We start from the raw sequence: 21,729 nt of genomic DNA, 5'->3' as shown, positions 1-21,729 counted from the left end.
ACCAGGGCACAATTTAATAATAAAAATCAAATTTTGCTCTTTATTTAGCCATCTTACATAAACTTTTTGTTCATCGAAATTTGTGAATAACTCACCACAGGTTAATGAGAAGGGTGTGCTTGAAAGGATGCGCATAACTCTGCAATGTTGGGTTGTATTGGAGAGAGTCTGTCTTAAATCATTTTCCACACACAGTCTGTGCCTGTATTTAGTTTTCATGCTAGTGAGGGCCGAGAATCCAAACTCACATAGGTACGTGGTTGCAAAGGGCATCAGTGTCTTAACAGCCCAATTTTCCAAGGCAGGATACTGAGTGCAGCCCAATCCATAAATCTACCAGTGGCTTCTGATTTTAAATTCAATTTTCACAGAACCGCTTGTTGCAATTTCGATGAGGCTCTTGTTCAGATATCGGTAAGTGGACTGGAGGCAGGGCATGAAAAGGATAACGAATCCAGTTGTTTGTGTCGTCCGTTTCGGAAAAGTACCTACGTAGTTGCGCATCCAGCTCACTCAGGTGCTTCGCTATATTGCATTTAACATTGTCCGTAAGCTTGAGTTCATTTGCACACAACAAATCATGCAATGATGGAAAGACCTGTTTGTTGTCCTTGTTAATGCAGACAGAGAACAGCTCCAACTTTTTAGTCATAGCCTCAATTTTGTCCAGCACATTGAATATAGTTGTGGAGAGTCCCTGTAATCCTAGATTCAGATCATTCAGGCAAGAAAAAACATCACCCAGATAGTCCAGTCGTGTGAGAAACTCGTCATCAGTCAAGCGGTCAGACAGGTGGTCAGTAAATAACTTTTAAGCTCATCTCTCAATTCAAAAAAATGTGTCAATACTTTGCCCGTTGATAACCAGCGCACTTCTGTATGTTGTAAAAGCGTTAGATGGTTGCTACCCATATCATTGCATAGTGCAGAAAATACACTAGAGTTTAGGGGACTTGCTTTAACAAAGTTAACCATTTTCACTGTAGTGTCCAAAACATATTTCAAGCTGTCAGGCATGCCTTTGGCAGCAAGAACCTCTCGTGGATGCTGCAGTGTACCCAAGTAGCGTCGGGAGCAACTGCTTGTACGCGCGTTACCACTCCACTATGTCTCCCTGTCATGGCTTTTGCGCCATCAGTACAGATACCAACACATCTTGACCACCAAAGTCCATTTGATGTCACAAAGTATCCTCTCCTGTTGTCCTGGTTTCCATTGGTTTGCAGAAGAGGATGTCTTCCTTAATTGACCCCGCATAAACATAACAGACATATACCAGGAGCTGTGCCAGGCCCGCCACGTCTGTTGACTCATCCAGCTGTAACACATAGAATTCACTGGCTTGTATGCGAAGCAGTAATTGTTTCAAAACATCACCTGCCGTGTCACTGATGCGTCATGAAACAGTGTTGTTTAATGAAGACATTGTCTGTATAGTTTTTTGGGGCCTTTTCCCCCCAGCATAGTTCCACCCATATCCGCAGCAGCAGGAAGAATTAAGTCCTCCACAATAGTAGGGGCTTACCTGTCCCAGACATTCGGTAGCTCACCATATAAGATGCCTCTAGCCCCTTCTTATTAATGGTATCTGATGCTCTTATGTCTTATTACTCGAAAGTTGTCTTAATTCTCGCTCAAACTCCTGTGGCTTATTTTTCAAATTGGCATGTTTTGTTTCTAAATGTCTGCGCAAGAGTGAAGGTTTCATTGAGTTTGTGTGTGTGTGTGTGTGTGTGTACTTTTGCACGTATAACACCTTGTGGCTGAGGAAAGGCACTACTCCCAATATAAGTGAACCCCAAATCAATGTAGTTCTCATCATATTTGCGCCTCTTTCGTGGTCCTGTTGGACCCTGTCTGTTGTTCGGTGCTTACCCGGGTAAGGGGCAGTAGCTCTTCGGCTGCATCAGATTCACAACTGTCAGTGTCAATGCTAGCTGGGCTAACAACAAATGTAGAATTGCTGATGCTAGCATTGGATGTGCTTGTGGAAGCAGAACAACTTGTCGTCGACAGGTGCAGGTGTAGTACTGCTGGTAGTAGCAGTACTACCAGTAGAGCTGGTATGTGTCTCGTCGCGGGCCTTACTTTTTTTTAACCAGTTATGAATTTTCGTGCAAACGGAATGAGCAGCAGCTACGTTTGGCTACATACGGACCATTAGTGGAATTCCCGCGAGAGAGTAACGGTTAATGTGATTGGATGTTAATTATTTCACTAGGCTACCTGTATTTGACCTTGTGTTGTTATTTCGTTGTACACTTGATGGTTTCATTTTATTTTTGGCAGTGAAACGAGGCTATTCATGCGAGGAAAAAAACCTCACCCAAATGTATAGCTTCGTGGAAAATATAAATGGACTGTTTGAAAATGTGAAGAAAAAAACAAATATATTTAAAAAATGTATTTGGCGTACCACCGACGGTGTTGCCCCAGTTTGGGAATACCTGCTCTAGGCTATATTATTGTGAGACATCAGTGATTTATTACCTCCGCCCACTCTGTCCTGTCCTAATAAGAAAACATACACAATTTAGGCTAATGGTTCATATAGCAAAAAAATACATGTCAGGGGAATCAAGGAAAAACAACATGTTTTCACTTGAAATTATGGCTGGGAGGTATACCGTACAGATCAGTTTGTGTTTTACTTTAACTTGTATAATGGTATTTCAATGTTTGTTATGTTACGCCATTCCGCCTTGTGTAATTGTTCATTTTTATAGTTTAATCCGTTTGGTACTTGAGTCGTCTCTCTCCTTCCACACACACCAAGCCCCACCCCGTCACTGAAGGATACCACAAGTCACAACCACTTTTTGCTGTTCACTCGCATAGTGTTGCCAATTTAGCAACTTTGGTGAAAGAGGCTAGCGACAAATTAATCTACATTTCAGGCTGCCTTTGGAGTTTTGTCAGAGCTTGGATGGTTTTGATAGCTTTTAGTGACCTTTCCTACTCTTCTGCCGCAAATGAGAGTGGGAGAAGCTGTCTGCTACAGATGTCATAGCAACGGTGCGCACACAGGCTGAAAAGCACAAGGGGAGGGGGTCTGCGGCAGGAGAGGGGGTCTGCGGCAGGAGAGGGGGGCGAAAAGTCTTCGTTGGGGGGACCGCAGCGGTGTCCTCACAACAACTGCAGAACGTTATCTAGCGACAAATCGAGGAGCCAAAAGCGATTCCCACTGAAAAATTGTTGGCGAGCTTTCTATAATTACACTATTAGTTTGTGTATCTTGGCTGCAAACAGTTTGTTTTCTTAGCAAGTTGTGGCTAAAATAAATCGTATTAGATGCTACTTGCTAGTTAGCTGGCTAGCTAGCTAAATGTACTTAGTCAGTGCAAACATAGCTCGCAAATACAGCATGATACCAGTGCTGACGTATGCCTAGATCAGCATGTTTGCGCAATGGTCAATTCTAAATCGGAGAAATAGGCGAGGCCTAAATATTTTTGCTACGTCAAGTAAGATAAAATGTTAATGTAACATCTAATTAGGGTCCACTTGGAAACACTAACCAACACTTTTGTTCCTAACCTGTCACAATAACCCCTCCCTGGCTTTTTTCATTCGTTGTCATGCCTAGCAACACTGTATTCAAAGTGCCCACTGTATTCCAAATTTTGGTGTGATTGAACAGTATAAAACAATCAGAATGAAGAAAGACCCATTAAAAACAGTTAGAATGTGTGTGTTGCCACCCCTAGGGTCACACACTACTCATAAGGCATATTTAGAACTATTAATATTCAATAACCTAAAATTCAAGCGTCCTTTTTTAACATCTTGCACTGCATGTCCACAAATCGTCATTGCATTGACATGAATGGCATTCATTTAGGGCTAACGGTCATCTATTTAATTAAAAGACAATGGCTCTTCTTTCCATTAGTGTGAGCAGCTGATGCCTCTTACTGCTCCCTGCCCCTTCTCCAAGTGGCACGCCGTGCTGTGCCAAGCGGATACCCTCTGGATCTGTAAGGGAGCTTAAAGCAGCTGTCAAAGCTGCAGGCTCCTACTGCATCCCATTTGGCAGATGTGAGCCAGAAGAACGTGGATCACCAACTGAATACTGAGCATTCTGTGGCCAAAGGAACTCCCAACTACTCAAATAGACAGACACTGGCTGATAGAATTGTCGAAGTAGCCTACTATATGTGCTGAAGACCTCTGCCAAAGCCGCGCTCGGTCTGTAAGCCTAATTAGAGTTTGAGCTATGAATGAAAAAGTCATGAGCAGCGCTTTACAATTCCATTCACGCCGTTGTGATGTTTGTGGAAAAAAAACTGCAAGTACTTTTATAGATAAACACCACTCGTTTCAGTCGCAGAAATGAGGTGCTAAATTTGCAGTGGAACAGGAATCGTATAAAAAGTACGTTAATCAAATGTCCAGACAAAGCTTCTGCACCTTTTTTTCCCCCCCTCACTTTCGGCACGTAATCATTCAGAGGGATTTTATTGTAATTGAGAAGACTGGGCGTTTGTGAATTATAGAAATGCCACGTTATTTAGGCTGAGAGGATTATCAGATTACACATATGAAACCCCCCTGCGACACAGAATATGAAAGACGGGTCTTTGTCTCTAAGGGGCTTTGTTGGAGTAACAAGGTTGGCTCTTCAGTCGACATGGGATGCCTGATGCTTGTACAAAGACACTAGTGTGTGTCAATCATTTTGGTTGTCTTTCCTTATTCTACCAAGGCCACCATGTAGGCCTATCGCTGTCGTTCTTCTTGGTATGCTTATATGCAGGGCATCAAATAGGATTTATAATCGGCTCTCATTTCGGAATGCTGGTTTACGTAATCTTTCGAGCCATCAATGCCATATCCTCCCAGTGCACTGAGCCTACACAAGCTAGTGAAACCAGAGTCATATGGTCAGACTGCATGGCTGAGCCAGTCCTCAATGGTCCTTCCCACCCATAGTTATGCCATTTTGTTATTGAATGTGTTTCCCCTATCATTGTATGATAGACTCCCTTAATGAATTCTGCATCACTTGGTTTCTTGAATGCTGTTTAAGTGGTTTTTGTGAGTAATTCTTGCCTTTCGTTAATAGAACGTGACCCATAGACTTTTTCCAGGTGTTTGTTGCGTGACCAGCTTTAGATTGTGGGTGATGGGTGGGTGGTCGCTTGGCCCACAGTTACTTGCTCTGTCAAGGGGACAATGCCTACACACATTTGTATGGGTTAAGGAAATCCTCAACACCTCACCCAATGTGTCTTGCGTGCTGTGAGGCTTCAGTTGAACAGTACATTTTGTAAAAAACCAAAAAAAAACTATTTTTTCTTCTTCGTTTTTAGACATCTGATCTGGAGCAATTAGGGTTAAGTGCCTTGCTCGAGGGCACATCGACAGAGGGATTCGAACCAGCAACATTTTGGTTACTGGCCTAACTTCTTAACCACTAGGCTACCTGCCGGATCAATCACATCAGGGATTATTTTTATTTTTTTGACGAACATTGATCTGAAGGCAAAGAGTGCTCTTAAGTTGCCGTCAAATCATCGATGATAATTCTCCACATATTTTAGCATGCACGTTTCTCGAACATTTTGCGGTAGCCATTACAACACACGTCATGGGCGTATCGCGACCCTTTCGTGAGCCCCATCGCAGAGTCATAAACCCGTCAGTCTGTGTGTAGGCGTTTGAAGGATCTGCCCAGTGAGAGCAGCTGATGCCCGACCCACACCGTTACCACCCCCCCCCCCTTTCCACCCATGGAGGGGGAACACACGTCTCTCTCTTGTGTGTTTTAGAGTTTATCACCTTGGGAGTGATAAACACCCTCTTCACAGGCTCAGGGAGGACAATCTGCATGTCCTCATATGGCGAGGAGTGCTGCTGCTCGGCAACTCGCAGGCCATGCCAGCCCCCAGCCCCCCGCAGAGCCTTGTAAAATAGGGAGGAGGGATGGAGTATAGCGCTCAGTCTATGGCTCTGTTGTAAGGTCTATTGTCCAGCCATACTGCCTTACGACCAACATGCTGTTTGGTTCCTCTCTCTTGACCAGTGCACGGTGGAGACAGGTTTATTTTGTAAATAAACATACACAAATACACTTGGCTGCCCTTGCCCAAATAGTTTATGATGGAGTTCAGGCATATAAACAAAATAAAGTGGCAGCACTTAAAAGCCTAAGTAAAACTTTCTGTGCCGGTACTAACATTGCTGCAGACCCTCCTTGATCACACTGTACGGAACACATCAGTATAACACACACATGTTTTCCTGGAAGTTGACACCTTCAATTCATTGGATAGTGTTGACTAATGGCAGTAAGAAACATCATGGTCTTTTGATATGATTGTGTAACAACAAGCGTGGACAGGTTCATCCTATGTTTGAGAACCTTTGAGGGACACAGACCTACTGCTCGTGCTTCATACACATGGTAGCAAGTCTCGTGACATAACCTTCAGGCTAAAACCTAATATATGAAAAACTAGGGACATTATATCATGGTGTAATGTGAGATATTGTGGACGTAGGCCTAACGTTTCTTGGTTCCTGTTTGTTTCTTGCAGTGAAGCCGTTCACCACTACCGTGAAGGAGATGCGTCTGCACAGGGACGACTTCGAGATGCTCAAGGTGATCGGCAGGGGAGCGTTTGGCGAGGTAAGACTGCCTGAACCCTCCGTTCACTCTTCAATTCAGTATAGAGCTTTCTTGGCATTAAATACATGGGTTAATCTCCCACTATACTGAGTGGAAAACCTGAGAGCCAGAGAAGAGGTATGCCAAAGTTTGTGAAATGTTTTCAGACGTCAAGAGTGGTTATGTGTTGAGAGAAGTCCCAGGGCCATTTTGTAGATATTACATTAGGGCTGGGAGTTGCCAGGGACCTCACGATATCATGATACTTTAATTCTCGCAATTCTATATGTATTGCGGTTCGATGTCCCAAACGTCTCCTGCACAGGGACAAGAGCAAACCATGAGAAAAGGAGTTTTGATCAGTCATGGAAATAAAAGTGCTGATAACAGTTAGCACAAAAATAATATCCTGAGATGTAACAGTATTCAGTAGTACTTGTTGCACTTGGCTCAAGTGTACGTTGTAAATAATTTGGCTCCCGAGTGACGCGGTGCCTTATACCGCTGCATCTCAGTGCAAGGTGTCACTACAGTCCCTGGTTTGAATCCAAGCTGTATCACATCCGGCCGTGATTGGGAGTTCCATAGGGCGGCGCACAATTGGCCCAGCGTCGTCCAGGTTTGGCCCGGGTAGGCCGTCATTGTAAAAAAAAAAATTAATCTTAACTGACTTGCCTGGTTAAATAAATAAAAATAAAATGCTTATAGTAGAAGTATCTTTACGGCTCTATGCATCAAAGTTTAATTCAACTATAATTCAGCTGTTCAAAGTCGGCATGGTGAAGAGAGATGTGACCTTCAGCTACCCTCAAACCGTCTTCTCTCCTTCCCGAAAATAGTAATTTATCTCTCTCCTTCATCCTCCCTGTCTTCTAGTGCTTTCTCCTCCAAGTCCCTGAAGGGTGTTGGTCTGGTAAAGATGTGCCATTTTGGGCCTGGACAAATCAGGGCGTTTTTTGTTTTTTTTTACGTGTGGTATGTGCATGTTACCACATTACTAACAAGTTCTGTCCTGACGACAATGTCAGTGGCTCTGACTGTCTCCTCCGCTTTGACTCCTTAATAAAGGTGCAATCTGCATCTGCTTTGTCCCCTGACTGTGGTTCACAAAAGTGCACAAATGCACACACACACACACTTTAGTCTGTTCAACGTACAGCTCTGCCTGCAGTCCTTATGCGTCAATATTTCAACTTTTTTTTAATTACCAGAAATGACGGTGTCCTTAAAAGACTGAAATCGTCAAGTAATTTCTGTTGTAAAGATGGCCTTGTCGTTCTGTTCTTTTTTTAAAGTGAATTATATCAGATCTTCATGCGGATCCAACTGCCAGCCCCTCTGTATGGGGCCATTCCTAGAAAAGAAAACGTATGTTTTTGTGTCCGTCGTTTTGTTTTAACGCAATGTTTCCCATTTAATTCCAGATGTCAACACAAGGTGAACAGAGAGATGATCAAATGTCTGATGATCGTAAGGTTAAAAAACATATGCGTTGTGATGCTGTGTCAATCTGGATTAGGAAAATGGCTGTCCTTGTCAGATATACTGTCAAATAATAACTCGAAGCGCAAAGACCAGGTTTGTAGTGATCTGAAACGTTCAGAACATTGAACATATGTAATGACATGATGCCCAATTCTACATGACAGGGAATCGTATCTGTTCTACAGAATGAATGTATTTCTGAACCTTTGTAACGTTGCATACTTCTGAACATTCCCCATTTATCGTTTTGATGATAGGTGTCATCAGTCATTGCTTGCCATTACATCGTTGTGATTTAACACGACATTGTGTGAAGTTGGTTCACCTCCACAAACGTTCTCGGGAACATTCCCGTAACGTTTCCCCATCAGTGAAGTGATTGTGGTCTAATGAGGTGAGGGCCTCCACGTAATGAAGCAGAACTGATCAACGAGGCACGAAGTTAATCAATGGTCAGACCGTTAGCTGCTCTGTCCCTCAGATGGAGACTGAGAGACCGAGAGTCTGAGCCAGCAGTGTCTGTGTGTATCCCTGTCTGTGGTATACCTAGACCTCCTTGGTTTTGGACTATTACTTGGTGTTACTCACCAGACACACAGACACCGAGAATGTGCCATTTCCTGCAAACTGGGCAGGGCCACTTGTTCTGCCTCTTGGGTTCAGTTCAGTGCTTTAACTGGTAGCTAGGATGTGGTTTGTTTGGTTTCAGGGTGGTGACTCTGCAAAAAAATTCTAACTTTGATATCATACTGTGTGAAACCAATGCTCCATGTCGGTTTTTGCTAAATTCACACAATTAATTCAACATAATCATTGTTATTGTCGATTTCAACAAATTAGGCCTAATTCTAATAGCTTGGTCACTCGCACGCACACATACTTGCTACTTTGAGTTTTCTCATTGTGTGTTTGTGTGTGTGAACAAGACTGCGACTCTCCAGCTACGTCCTGTTAGCCATTGTTGCTGTCGACTCAGCCCTCCCTTGCTCCCTCTGCAGTTTCCTGTGGGCTCTTAAGTTACAGGATGCCTTTCCAGATAAGTGTTGGGCCTGCATTTCCTGTTTATGATGGGTGGTGTCTCTCTCTCTCCTCTCCCCTACTCTCTCCTCACTCAACAAAGTCCTTTTCGGGGAGAAAGGGAGGTTGAGGGACTGCTGGAGAACCGTCCCTCTCCGAGTACAGACTGTTCCAGACAACTACGCCTTGGACCTTGGCTCGCTGTCAAAAAGCTCACCCCCCAGAAACTCACCCTCGCTGGACTTAGAAAGCAAGGGAGAGCAATAACAAGGGCGATTTAAAAATGAGAGGGAGCGAGATGATTGGAGAGAGAATAAAGGATGAGATGAAAGATGATAGACTGAGAGATGAGATGGACGGTAGAGGGGGAGAAGGTGAAGTGTGATGGACGGTAGAGGCGGAGAAGGTGACGTGAGATGGACGGTAGAGGCGGAGAAGGTGAAGTGTGATGGACGGTAGAGGCGGAGAAGGTGACGTGAGATGGACGGTAGAGGCGGAGAAGGTGAAGTGTGATGGACGGTAGAGGCGGAGAAGGTGACGTGAGATGGACGGTAGAGGCGGAGAAGGTGAAGTGTGATGGACGGTAGAGGGGGGAGAAGGTGACGTGTGATGGACGGTAGAGGGGGAGAAGGTGACGTGTGATGGACGGTAGAGGGGGAGAAGGTGAAGTGTGATGGACGGTAGAGGGGGGAGAAGGTGACGTGTGATGGACGGTAGAGGGGGAGAAGGTGACGTGTGATGGACGGTAGAGGGGGGAGAAGGTGACGTGTGATGGACGGTAGAGGGGGAGAAGGTGAAGTGTGATGGACGGTAGAGGGGGGAGAAGGTGACGTGTGATGGACGGTAGAGGGGGAGAAGGTGAAGTGTGACGGACGGTAGAGGGGGGGAGAAGGTGAAGTGTGATGGACGGTAGAGGGAGGAGAAGGTGACGTGTGATGGACGGTAGAGGGGGGAGAAGGTGAAGTGTGATCGACGGTAGAGGGGGGAGAAGGTGACGTGTGATGGACGGTAGAGGGGGAGAAGGTGAAGTGAGATGGACGGTAGAGGGGGAGAAGGTGAAGTGTGATGGACGGTAGAGGGGGAGAAGGTGACGTGTGATGGACGGTAGAGGGGGAGAAGGTGACGTGTGATGGACGGTAGAGGGGGAGAAGGTGACGTGTGATGGACGGTAGAGGGGGAGAAGGTGACGTGTGATGGACGGTAGAGGGGGGAGAAGGTGACGTGTGATGGACGGTAGAGGGGGAGAAGGTGAAGTGTGATGGACGGTAGAGGGGGGAGAAGGTGACGTGTGATGGACGGTAGAGGGGGAGAAGGTGACGTGTGATGGACGGTAGAGGGGGAGAAGGTGACGTGTGATGGACGGTAGAGGGGGAGAAGGTGACGTGTGATGGACGGTAGAGGGGGGAGAAGGTGACGTGTGATGGACGGTAGAGGGGGAGAAGGTGACGTGTGATGGACGGTAGAGGGGGGAGAAGGTGACGTGTGATGGACGGTAGAGGGGGAGAAGGTGACGTGTGATGGACGGTAGAGGGGGGAGAAGGTGACGTGTGATGGACGGTAGAGGGGGAGAAGGTGACGTGTGATGGACGGTAGAGGGGGAGAAGGTGACGTGTGATGGACGGTAGAGGGGGGAGAAGGTGACGTGTGATGGACGGTAGAGGGGGGAGAAGGTGACGTGAGACGGACGGTAGAGGGGGAGAAGGTGACGTGTGATGGACGGTAGAGGGGGGAGAAGGTGACGTGTGATGGACGGTAGAGGGGGAGAAGGTGACGTGTGATGGACGGTAGAGGGGGGAGAAGGTGACGTGTGATGGACGGTAGAGGGGGGAGAAGGTGACGTGTGATGGACGGTAGAGGGGGAGAAGGTGACGTGTGATGGACGGTAGAGGGGGGAGAAGGTGACGTGTGATGGACGGTAGAGGGGGGAGAAGGTGACGTGTGATGGACGGTAGAGGGGGAGAAGGTGACGTGTGATGGACGGTAGAGGGGGGAGAAGGTGACGTGTGATGGACGGTAGAGGGGGAGAAGGTGACGTGTGATGGACGGTAGAGGGGGGAGAAGGTGACGTGAGACGGACGGTAGAGGGGGAGAAGGTGACGTGTGATGGACGGTAGAGGGGGAGAAGGTGAAGTGTGATGGACGGTAGAGGGGGGAGAAGGTGACGTGTGATGGACCGGTAGAGGGGGGAGAAGGTGACGTGTGATGGACGGTAGAGGGGGAGAAGGTGACGTGTGATGGACGGTAGAGGGGGGAGAAGGTGACGTGTGATGGACGGTAGAGGGGGGAGAAGGTGACGTGTGATGGACGGTAGAGGGGGGAGAAGGTGACGTGTGATGGACGGTAGAGGGGGGAGAAGGTGACGTGTGATGGACGGTAGAGGGGGGAGAAGGTGACGTGTGATGGACGGTAGAGGGGGAGAAGGTGACGTGTGATGGACGGTAGAGGGGGGAGAAGGTGACGTGTGATGGACGGTAGAGGGGGAGGAGGTGACGTGTGATGGACGGTAGAGGGGGGAGAAGGTGACGTGTGATGGACGGTAGAGGGGGAGAAGGTGAAGTGTGATGGACGGTAGAGGGGGAGGAGGTGACGTGTGATGGACGGTAGAGGGGGGAGAAGGTGACGTGTGATGGACGGTAGAGGGGGGAGAAGGTGACGTGTGATGGACGGTAGAGGGGGGAGAAGGTGACGTGTGATGGACGGTAGAGGGGGGAGGAGGTGACGTGTGATGGACGGTAGAGGGGCAGAAGGTGACGTGTGATGGACGGTAGAGGGGGAGAAGGTGACGTGTGATGGACGGTAGAGGGGCAGAAGGTGACGTGTGATGGACGGTAGAGGGGCAGAAGGTGACGTGTGATGGACGGTAGAGGGGCAGAAGGTGACGTGTGATGGACGGTAGAGGGGGAGGAGGTGACGTGTGATGGACGGTAGAGGGGGAGGAGGTGACGTGTGATGGACGGTAGAGGGGGAGAAGGTGACGTGTGATGGACGGTAGAGGGGCAGAAGGGGAAGTGTGATGGACGGTAGAGGGGGGAGAAGGTGACGTGTGATGGACGGTAGAGGGGGGAGAAGGTGACGTGTGATGGACGGTAGAGGGGGAGAAGGTGAAGTGTGATGGACGGTAGGGGGGGGAGAAGGTGACGTGTGATGGACGGTAGAGGGGGAGAAGGTGACGTGTGATGGACGGTAGAGGGGGGAGAAGGTGAAGTGTGATGGACGGTAGAGGGGGAGAAGGTGACGTGTGATGGACGGAAGAGGGGGGAGAAGGTGACGTGTGATGGACGGTAGAGGGGGAGAAGGTGAAGTGTGATGGACGGTAGAGGGGGGAGAAGGTGAAGTGTGATGGACGGTAGAGGGGGAGAAGGTGAAGTGTGATGGACGGTAGAGGGGGAGAAGGTGACGTGTGATGGACGGTAGAGGGGGAGAAGGTGACGTGAGATGGACGGTAGAGGGGGAGAAGGTGACGTGTGATGGACGGTAGAGGGGGAGAAGGTGACGTGTGATGGACGGTAGAGGGGGGAGAAGGTGACGTGTGATGGACGGTAGAGGGGGGAGAAGGTGACGTGTGATGGACGGTAGAGGGGGAGAAGGTGACGTGTGATGGACGGTAGAGGGGGAGAAGGTGACGTGTGATGGACGGTAGAGGGGGGAGAAGGTGACGTGTGATGGACGGTAGAGGGGGGAGAAGGTGACGTGAGATGGACGGTAGAGGGGGAGAAGGTGACGTGTGATGGACGGTAGAGGGGGAGAAGGTGACGTGTGATGGACGGTAGAGGGGGAGAAGGTGACGTGTGATGGACGGTAGAGGGGGAGAAGGTGACGTGTGATGGACGGTAGAGGGGGAGAAGGTGACGTGTGATGGACGGTAGAGGGGGGAGAAGGTGACGTGTGATGGACGGTAGAGGGGGGAGAAGGTGACGTGTGATGGACGGTAGAGGGGGGAGAAGGTGACGTGTGATGGACGGTAGAGGGGGAGAAGGTGACGTGTGATGGACGGTAGAGGGGGAGAAGGTGACGTGTGATGGACGGTAGAGGGGGGAGAAGGTGACGTGTGATGGACGGTAGAGGGGGAGAAGGTGACGTGAGATGGACGGTAGAGGGGGGAGAAGGTGACGTGTGATGGACGGTAGAGGGGGAGAAGGTGACGTGTGATGGACGGTAGAGGGGGGAGAAGGTGACGTGAGATGGACGGTAGAGGGGGGAGAAGGTGACGTGTGATGGACGGTAGAGGGGGAGAAGGTGACGTGTGATGGACGGTAGAGGGGGAGAAGGTGAAGTGTGATGGACGGTAGAGGGGGAGAAGGTGACGTGTGATGGACGGTAGAGGGGGAGAAGGTGAAGTGTGATGGACGGTAGAGGGGGAGAAGGTGAAGTGTGATGGACGGTAGAGGGGGAGAAGGTGAAGTGTGATGGACGGTAGAGGGGGGAGAAGGTGACGTGTGATGGACGGTAGAGGGGGGAGAAGGTGAAGTGTGATGGACGGTAGAGGGGGAGAAGGTGACGTGTGATGGACGGTAGAGGGGGGAGAAGGTGAAGTGTGATGGACGGTAGAGGGGGAGAAGGTGAAGTGTGATGGACGGTAGAGGGGAGAAGGTGAAGTGTGATGGACGGTAGAGGGGGAGAAGGTGACGTGTGATGGACGGTAGAGGGGGAGAAGGTGAAGTGTGATGGACGGTAGAGGGGGAGAAGGTGACGTGTGATGGACGGTAGAGGGGGGAGAAGGTGACGTGTGACGGACGGTAGAGGGGGGAGAAGGTGACGTGTGACGGACGGTAGAGGGGGGAGAAGGTGACGTGTGACGGACGGTAGAGGGGGAGAAGGTGACGTGTGACGGACGGTAGAGGGGGGAGAAGGTGAAGTGTGATGGACGGTAGAGGGGGGAGAAGGTGACGTGTGATGGACGGTAGAGGGGGGAGAAGGTGACGTGTGACGGACGGTAGAGGGGGAGAAGGTGACGTGTGACGGACGGTAGAGGGAGGAGAAGGTGACGTGTGATGGACGGTAGAGGGGGAGAAGGTGACGTGTGATGGACGGTAGAGGCGGAGAAGGTGACGTGTGATGGACGGTAGAGGGGGGAGAAGGTGACGATGTGACGGACGGTAGAGGGGGGAGAAGGTGACGTGTGATGGACGGTAGAGGGGGAGAAGGTGACGTGAGATGGACGGTAGAGGGGGAGAAGGTGAAGTGTGATGGACGGTAGAGGGGGGAGAAGGTGAAGTGTGATGGACGGTAGAGGGGGAGAAGGTGACGTGTGATGGACGGTAGAGGGGGAGAAGGTGACGTGTGATGGACGGTAGAGGGGGAGAAGGTGACGTGTGATGGACGGTAGAGGGGGGAGAAGGTGACGTGTGATGGACGGTAGAGGGGGAGAAGGTGAAGTGTGATGGACGGTAGAGGGGGGAGAAGGTGAAGTGTGATGGACGGTAGAGGGGGAGAAGGTGAAGTGTGATGGACGGTAGAGGGGGAGAAGGTGAAGTGAGATGGACGGTAGAGGGGGAGAAGGTGAAGTGTGATGGACGGTAGAGGGGGGAGAAGGTGACGTGTGATGGACGGTAGAGGGGGAGAAGGTGACGTGTGATGGACGGTAGAGGGGGAGAAGGTGAATTGAGATGGACGGTAGAGGGGGAGAAGGTGACGTGTGATGGACGGTAGAGGGGGAGAAGGTGACGTGTGATGGACGGTAGAGGGGGAGAAGGTGAAGTGTGATGGACGGTAGAGGGGGAGAAGGTGAATTGAGATGGACGGTAGAGGGGGAGAAGGTGACGTGTGATGGACGGTAGAGGGGGGAGAAGGTGACGTGTGATGGACGGTAGAGGGGGGAGAAGGTGACGTGTGATGGACGGTAGAGGGGGAGAAGGTGAAGTGTGATGGACGGTAGAGGGGTAGAAGGTGACGTGTGATGGACGGTAGAGGGGGAGAAGGTGAAGTGTGATGGACGGTAGAGGGGGGAGAAGGTGACGTGTGATGGACGGTAGAGGGGGGAGAAGGTGACGTGTGATGGACGGTAGAGGGGGAGAAGGTGACGTGTGATGGACGGTAGAGGGGGAGAAGGTGACGTGTGATGGACCGGTAGAGGGGGAGAAGGTGAAGTGTGATGGACGGTAGAGGGGGAGAAGGTGAAGTGTGATGGACGGTAGAGGGGGAGAAGGTGACGGTGATGGACGGTAGAGGGGGGAGAAGGTGACGTGAGATGGACGGTAGAGGGGGGAGAAGGTGACGTGTGATGGACGGTAGAGGGGGAGAAGGTGAAGTGTGATGGACGGTAGAGGGGGAGAAGGTGACGTGTGATGGACGGTAGAGGGGGGAGAAGGTGACGTGAGACGGACGGTAGAGGGGGGGAGAAGGTGACGTGTGACGGACGGTAGAGGGGGGGAGAAGGTGACGTGTGACGGACGGTAGAGGGGGGAGAAGGTGACGGTGACGGACGGTAGAGGGGGGAGAAGGTGAAGTGTGACGGACGGTAGAGGGGGGAGAAGGTGACGTGTGACGGACGGTAGAGGGGGAGAAGGTGACGTGTGACGGACGGTAGAGGGGGGAGAAGGTGACGTGTGACGGACGGTAGAGGGGGAGAAGGTGACGTGTGACGGACGGTAGAGGGGGGAGAAGGTGAAGTGTGATGGACGGTAGAGGGGGAGAAGGTGAAGTGTGATGGACGGTAGAGGGGGAGAAGGTGACGTGTGATGGACGGTAGAGGGGGAGAAGGTGACGTGTGATGGACGGTAGAGGGGAGAAGGTGACGTGTGATGGACGGTAGAGGGGGGAGAAGGTGACGTGTGATGGACGGTAGAGGGGGAGAAGGTGACGTGTGATGGACGGTAGAGGGGGGAGAAGGTGACGTGTGATGGACGGTAGAGGGGGGAGAAGGTGACGTGTGATGGACGGTAGAGGGGGGAGAAGGTGACGTGAGATGGACGGTAGAGGGGGGAGAAGGTGACGTGTGATGGACGGTAGAGGGGGAGAAGGTGAAGTGTGATGGACGGTAGAGGGGGAGAAGGTGACGTGTGACGGACGGTAGAGGGGGGAGAAGGTGACGTGTGACGGACGGTAGAGGGGGAGAAGGTGAAGTGTGACGGACGGTAGAGGGGGAGAAGGTGACGTGTGACGAGACGGTAGAGGGGGGAGAAGGTGACGTGTGACGGACGGTAGAGGGGGGAGAAGGTGACGTGACGGACGGTAGAGGGGGGAGAAGGTGACGTGTGATGGACGGTAGAGGGGGAGGAGGTGACGTGTGACGGACGGTAGAGGGGGGAGAAGGTGACGTGTGACGGAGGGTAGAGGGGGGGAGAAGGTGACGTGTGACGGAGGGTAGAGGGGGGAGAAGGTGACGTGTGACGGACGGTAGAGGGGGAGAAGGTGACGTGTGATGGACGGTAGAGGGGGAGAAGGTGACGTGTGATGGACGGTAGAGGGGGAGAAGGTGAAGTGTGATGGACGGTAGAGGGGGAGAAGGTGAAGTGTGATGGACGGTAGAGGGGGAGAAGGTGACGTGTGATGGACGGTAGAGGGGGAGAAGGTGAAGTGTGATGGACGGTAGAGGGGGGAGAAGGTGACGTGAGATGGACGGTAGAGGGGGAGAAGGTGACGTGTGATGGACGGTAGAGGGGGAGAAGGTGACGTGAGATGGACGGTAGAGGGGGGTGAAGGTGACGTGTGATGGACGGTAGAGGGGGGTGAAGGTGACGTGAGACGGACGGTAGAGGGGGAGAAGGTGACGTGTGATGGACGGTAGAGGGGGAGAAGGTGACGTGTGATGGACGGTAGAGGGGGGAGAAGGTGACGTGTGATGGACGGTAGAGGGGGAGAAGGTGACGTGTGATGGACGGTAGAGGGGGGAGAAGGTGACGTGTGATGGACGGTAGAGGGGGAGAAGGTGACGTGAGATGGACGGTAGAGGGGGAGAAGGTGACGTGTGATGGACGGTAGAGGGGGGAGAAGGTGACGTGTGATGGACGGTAGAGGGGGAGAAGGTGAAGTGTGATGGACGGTAGAGGGGGGAGAAGGTGAAGTGTGATGGACGGTAGAGGGGGAGAAGGTGAAGTGTGATGGACGGTAGAGGGGGAGAAGGTGAAGTGAGATGGACGGTAGAGGGGGAGAAGGTGAAGTGTGATGGACGGTAGAGGGGGAGAAGGTGACGTGTGATGGACCGGTAGAGGGGGAGAAGGTGACGTGTGATGGACGGTAGAGGGGGAGAAGGTGAATTGAGATGGACGGTAGAGGGGGAGAAGGTGACGTGTGATGGACGGTAGAGGGGGAGAAGGTGAAGTGTGATGGACGGTAGAGGGGGAGAAGGTGAATTGAGATGGACGGTAGAGGGGGAGAAGGTGACGTGTGATGGACGGTAGAGGGGGGGAGAAGGTGACGTGTGATGGACGGTAGAGGGGGGAGAAGGTGACGTGTGATGGACGGTAGAGGGGGGAGAAGGTGAAGTGTGATGGACGGTAGAGGGGGGAGAAGGTGAAGTGTGATGGACGGTAGAGGGGGTAGAAGGTGACGTGTGATGGACGGTAGAGGGGGGAGAAGGTGAAGTGTGATGGACGGTAGAGGGGGAGAAGGTGACGTGTGATGGACGGTAGAGGGGGAGAAGGTGACGTGTGATGGACGGTAGAGGGGGAGAAGGTGACGTGTGATGGACGGTAGAGGGGGAGAAGGTGACGTGTGATGGACGGTAGAGGGGGGAGAAGGTGACGTGTGATGGACGGTAGAGGGGGAGAAGGTGAAGTGTGATGGACCGGTAGAGGGGGAGAAGGTGAAGTGTGATGGACGGTAGAGGGGGAGAAGGTGACGTGTGATGGACGGTAGAGGGGGAGAAGGTGAAGTGTGATGGACGGTAGAGGGGTAGAAGGTGACGTGTGATGGACGGTAGAGGGGGAGAAGGTGAAGTGTGATGGACGGTAGAGGGGGAGAAGGTGACGTGTGATGGACGGTAGAGGGGGGAGAAGGTGACGTGTGATGGACGGTAGAGGGGGGAGAAGGTGACGTGTGATGGACCGGTAGAGGGGGAGAAGGTGACGTGTGATGGACGGTAGAGGGGGAGAAGGTGACGTGTGATGGACGGTAGAGGGGGAGAAGGTGAAGTGTGATGGACGGTAGAGGGGGAGAAGGTGAAGTGTGATGGACGGTAGAGGGGGAGAAGGTGACGTGTGATGGACGGTAGAGGGGGAGAAGGTGAAGTGTGATGGACGGTAGAGGGGGAGAAGGTGACGTGTGATGGACGGTAGAGGGGGAGAAGGTGAAGTGTGATGGACGGTAGAGGGGGAGAAGGTGAAGTGTGATGGACGGTAGAGGGGGAGAAGGTGACGTGTGATGGACGGTAGAGGGGGAGAAGGTGACGTGTGATGGACGGTAGAGGGGGAGAAGGTGACGTGTGATGGACGGTAGAGGGGGGAGAAGGTGACGTGTGATGGACGGTAGAGGGGGGAGAAGGTGAAGTGTGATGGACGGTAGAGGGGGAGAAGGTGAAGTGTGATGGACGGTAGAGGGGGAGAAGGTGACGGAGATGGACGGTAGAGGGGGGAGAAGGTGACGTGTGATGGACGGTAGAGGGGGGAGAAGGTGAAGTGTGATGGACGGTAGAGGGGGGAGAAGGTGACGTGTGATGGACGGTAGAGGGGGGAGAAGGTGACGTGAGATGGACGGTAGAGGGGGAGAAGGTGACGTGTGACGGACGGTAGAGGGGGGAGAAGGTGACGTGTGACGGACGGTAGAGGGGGGGAGAAGGTGACGTGTGACGGACGGTAGAGGGGGGAGAAGGTGAAGTGTGACGGACGGTAGAGGGGGGAGAAGGTGACGTGTGACGGACTGGTAGAGGGGGGAGAAGGTGACGTGTGACGGACGGTAGAGGGGGAGAAGGTGACGTGTGACGGACGGTAGAGGGGGGAGAAGGTGAAGTGTGACGGACGGTAGAGGGGGAGAAGGTGAAGTGTGACGGACGGTAGAGGGGGAGAAGGTGACGGTGATGGACGGTAGAGGGGGAGAAGGTGACGTGTGATGGACGGTAGAGGGGGAGAAGGTGACGTGTGATGGACGGTAGAGGGGGGAGAAGGTGACGTGTGATGGACGGTAGAGGGGGGAGAAGGTGACGTGTGATGGACGGTAGAGGGGGGAGAAGGTGACGTGTGATGGACGGTAGAGGGGGGGAGAAGGTGACGTGTGATGGACGGTAGAGGGGGGAGAAGGTGACGTGAGATGGACGGTAGAGGGGGGAGAAGGTGACGTGTGATGGACGGTAGAGGGGGAGAAGGTGAAGTGTGATGGACGGTAGAGGGGGAGAAGGTGACGTGTGATGGACGGTAGAGGGGGGGAGAAGGTGACGTGTGACGACGGTAGAGGGGGGAGAAGGTGAAGTGTGACGGACGGTAGAGGGGGGAGAAGGTGACGTGTGACGGACGGTAGAGGGGGAGAAGGTGACGTGGACGGACGGTAGAGGGGGGGAGAAGGTGACGTGTGACGGACGGTAGAGGGGGGAGAAGGTGACGTGTGATGGACGGTAGAGGGGGAGGAGGTGACGTGTGACGGACGGTAGAGGGGGAGAAGGTGACGTGTGACGGACGGTAGAGGGGGGAGAAGGTGACGTGTGACGGAGGGTAGAGGGGGGGAGAAGGTGACGTGTGATGGACGGTAGAGGGGGGAGAAGGTGACGTGTGATGGACGGTAGAGGGGGAGAAGGTGACGTGTGATGGACGGTAGAGGGGGGAGAAGGTGACGTGTGATGGACGGTAGAGGGGGAGAAGGTGAAGTGTGATGGACGGTAGAGGGGGAGAAGGTGAAGTGTGATGGACGGTAGAGGGGGGAGAAGGTGACGTGTGATGGACGGTAGAGGGGGAGAAGGTGAAGTGTGATGGACGGTAGAGGGGGGGAGAAGGTGACGTGAGATGGACGGTAGAGGGGGAGAAGGTGACGTGTGATGGACGGTAGAGGGGGGAGAAGGTGACGTGTGATGGACGGTAGAGGGGGAGAAGGTGACGTGTGATGGACGGTAGAGGGGGAGAAGGTGACGTGAGATGGACGGTAGAGGGGGAGAAGGTGACGTGTGATGGACGGTAGAGGGGGTGAAGGTGACGTGTGATGGACGGTAGAGGGGGTGAAGGTGACGTGAGACGGACGGTAGAGGGGGGAGAAGGTGACGTGTGATGGACGGTAGAGGGGGAGAAGGTGACGTGTGATGGACGGTAGAGGGGGAGAAGGTGACGTGTGATGGACCGGTAGAGGGGGGAGAAGGTGACGTGTGATGGACGGTAGAGGGGGAGAAGGTGACGTGTGATGGACGGTAGAGGGGAGAAGGTGACGTGAGATGGACGGTAGAGGGGGAGAAGGTGACGTGTGATGGACGGTAGAGGGGGGAGAAGGTGACGTGTGATGGACGGTAGAGGGGAGAAGGTGAAGTGTGATGGACGGTAGAGGGGGAGAAGGTGAAGTGTGATGGACGGTAGAGGGGGAGAAGGTGAAGTGTGATGGACGGTAGAGGGGGAGAAGGTGAAGTGAGATGGACGGTAGAGGGGGAGAAGGTGAAGTGTGATGGACGGTAGAGGGGGAGAAGGTGACGTGTGATGGACGGTAGAGGGGGAGAAGGTGACGTGTGATGGACGGTAGAGGGGGAGAAGGTGAATTGAGATGGACGGTAGAGGGGGAGAAGGTGACGTGTGATGGACGGTAGAGGGGGAGAAGGTGACGTGTGATGGACGGTAGAGGGGGAGAAGGTGAAGTGTGATGGACGGTAGAGGGGGAGAAGGTGAATTGAGATGGACGGTAGAGGGGGGAGAAGGTGACGTGTGATGGACGGTAGAGGGGGGAGAAGGTGACGTGTGATGGACGGTAGAGGGGGAGAAGGTGACGTGTGATGGACGGTAGAGGGGGAGAAGGTGAAGTGTGATGGACGGTAGAGGGGTAGAAGGTGACGTGTGATGGACGGTAGAGGGGGAGAAGGTGAAGTGTGATGGACGGTAGAGGGGGAGAAGGTGACGTGTGATGGACGGTAGAGGGGGGAGAAGGTGACGTGTGATGGACGGTAGAGGGGGAGAAGGTGACGTGTGATGGACCGGTAGAGGGGAGAAGGTGACGTGTGATGGACGGTAGAGGGGGGAGAAGGTGACGTGTGATGGACGGTAGAGGGGGGAGAAGGTGAAGTGTGATGGACGGTAGAGGGGGGAGAAGGTGAAGTGTGATGGACGGTAGAGGGGGAGAAGGTGACGTGTGATGGACGGTAGAGGGGGAGAAGGTGACGTGAGATGGACGGTAGAGGGGGGAGAAGGTGACGTGTGATGGACGGTAGAGGGGGAGAAGGTGAAGTGTGATGGACGGTAGAGGGGGAGAAGGTGACGTGTGATGGACGGTAGAGGGGGAGAAGGTGACGTGAGATGGACGGTAGAGGGGGGAGAAGGTGACGTGTGACGGACGGTAGAGGGGGAGAAGGTGACGTGTGATGGACGGTAGAGGGGGTGAAGGTGACGTGTGATGGACGGTAGAGGGGGGGAGAAGGTGACGTGTGATGGACGGTAGAGGGGGAGAAGGTGAAGTGTGATGGACGGTAGAGGGGGGAGAAGGTGACGTGTGATGGACGGTAGAGGGGGGAGAAGGTGACGTGTGATGGACGGTAGAGGGGGAGAAGGTGACGTGTGATGGAC

At 52.6% G+C, this 21,729-nt stretch overlaps 1 protein-coding gene across 4 annotated transcripts in view; it reads left to right on the top strand.

Annotated features, from left to right (window-relative positions):
- Positions 1–21,729, top strand: part of cdc42bpb (CDC42 binding protein kinase beta (DMPK-like)) — a 144,702-nt gene that overhangs the window by 19,757 nt on the left and 103,216 nt on the right. For all 4 annotated transcript variants that reach the window (XM_014143792.2, XM_014143795.2, XM_014143793.2 and 1 more), the window contains exon 2: positions 6,540–6,631. In XM_014143792.2, coding sequence (XP_013999267.1) covers positions 6,540–6,631 — 92 coding nt within the window. The remainder of the gene's footprint in view (positions 1–6,539; positions 6,632–21,729) is intronic.

Source organism: Salmo salar, chromosome ssa15 (assembly GCF_905237065.1).
Source record: "Salmo salar chromosome ssa15, Ssal_v3.1, whole genome shotgun sequence".
Lineage (NCBI taxonomy): Eukaryota > Metazoa > Chordata > Actinopteri > Salmoniformes > Salmonidae > Salmo > Salmo salar.
The sequence above is the reverse complement of the archived record's forward strand: the minus strand, read 5'-3'. Positions and strand labels throughout refer to the sequence as shown.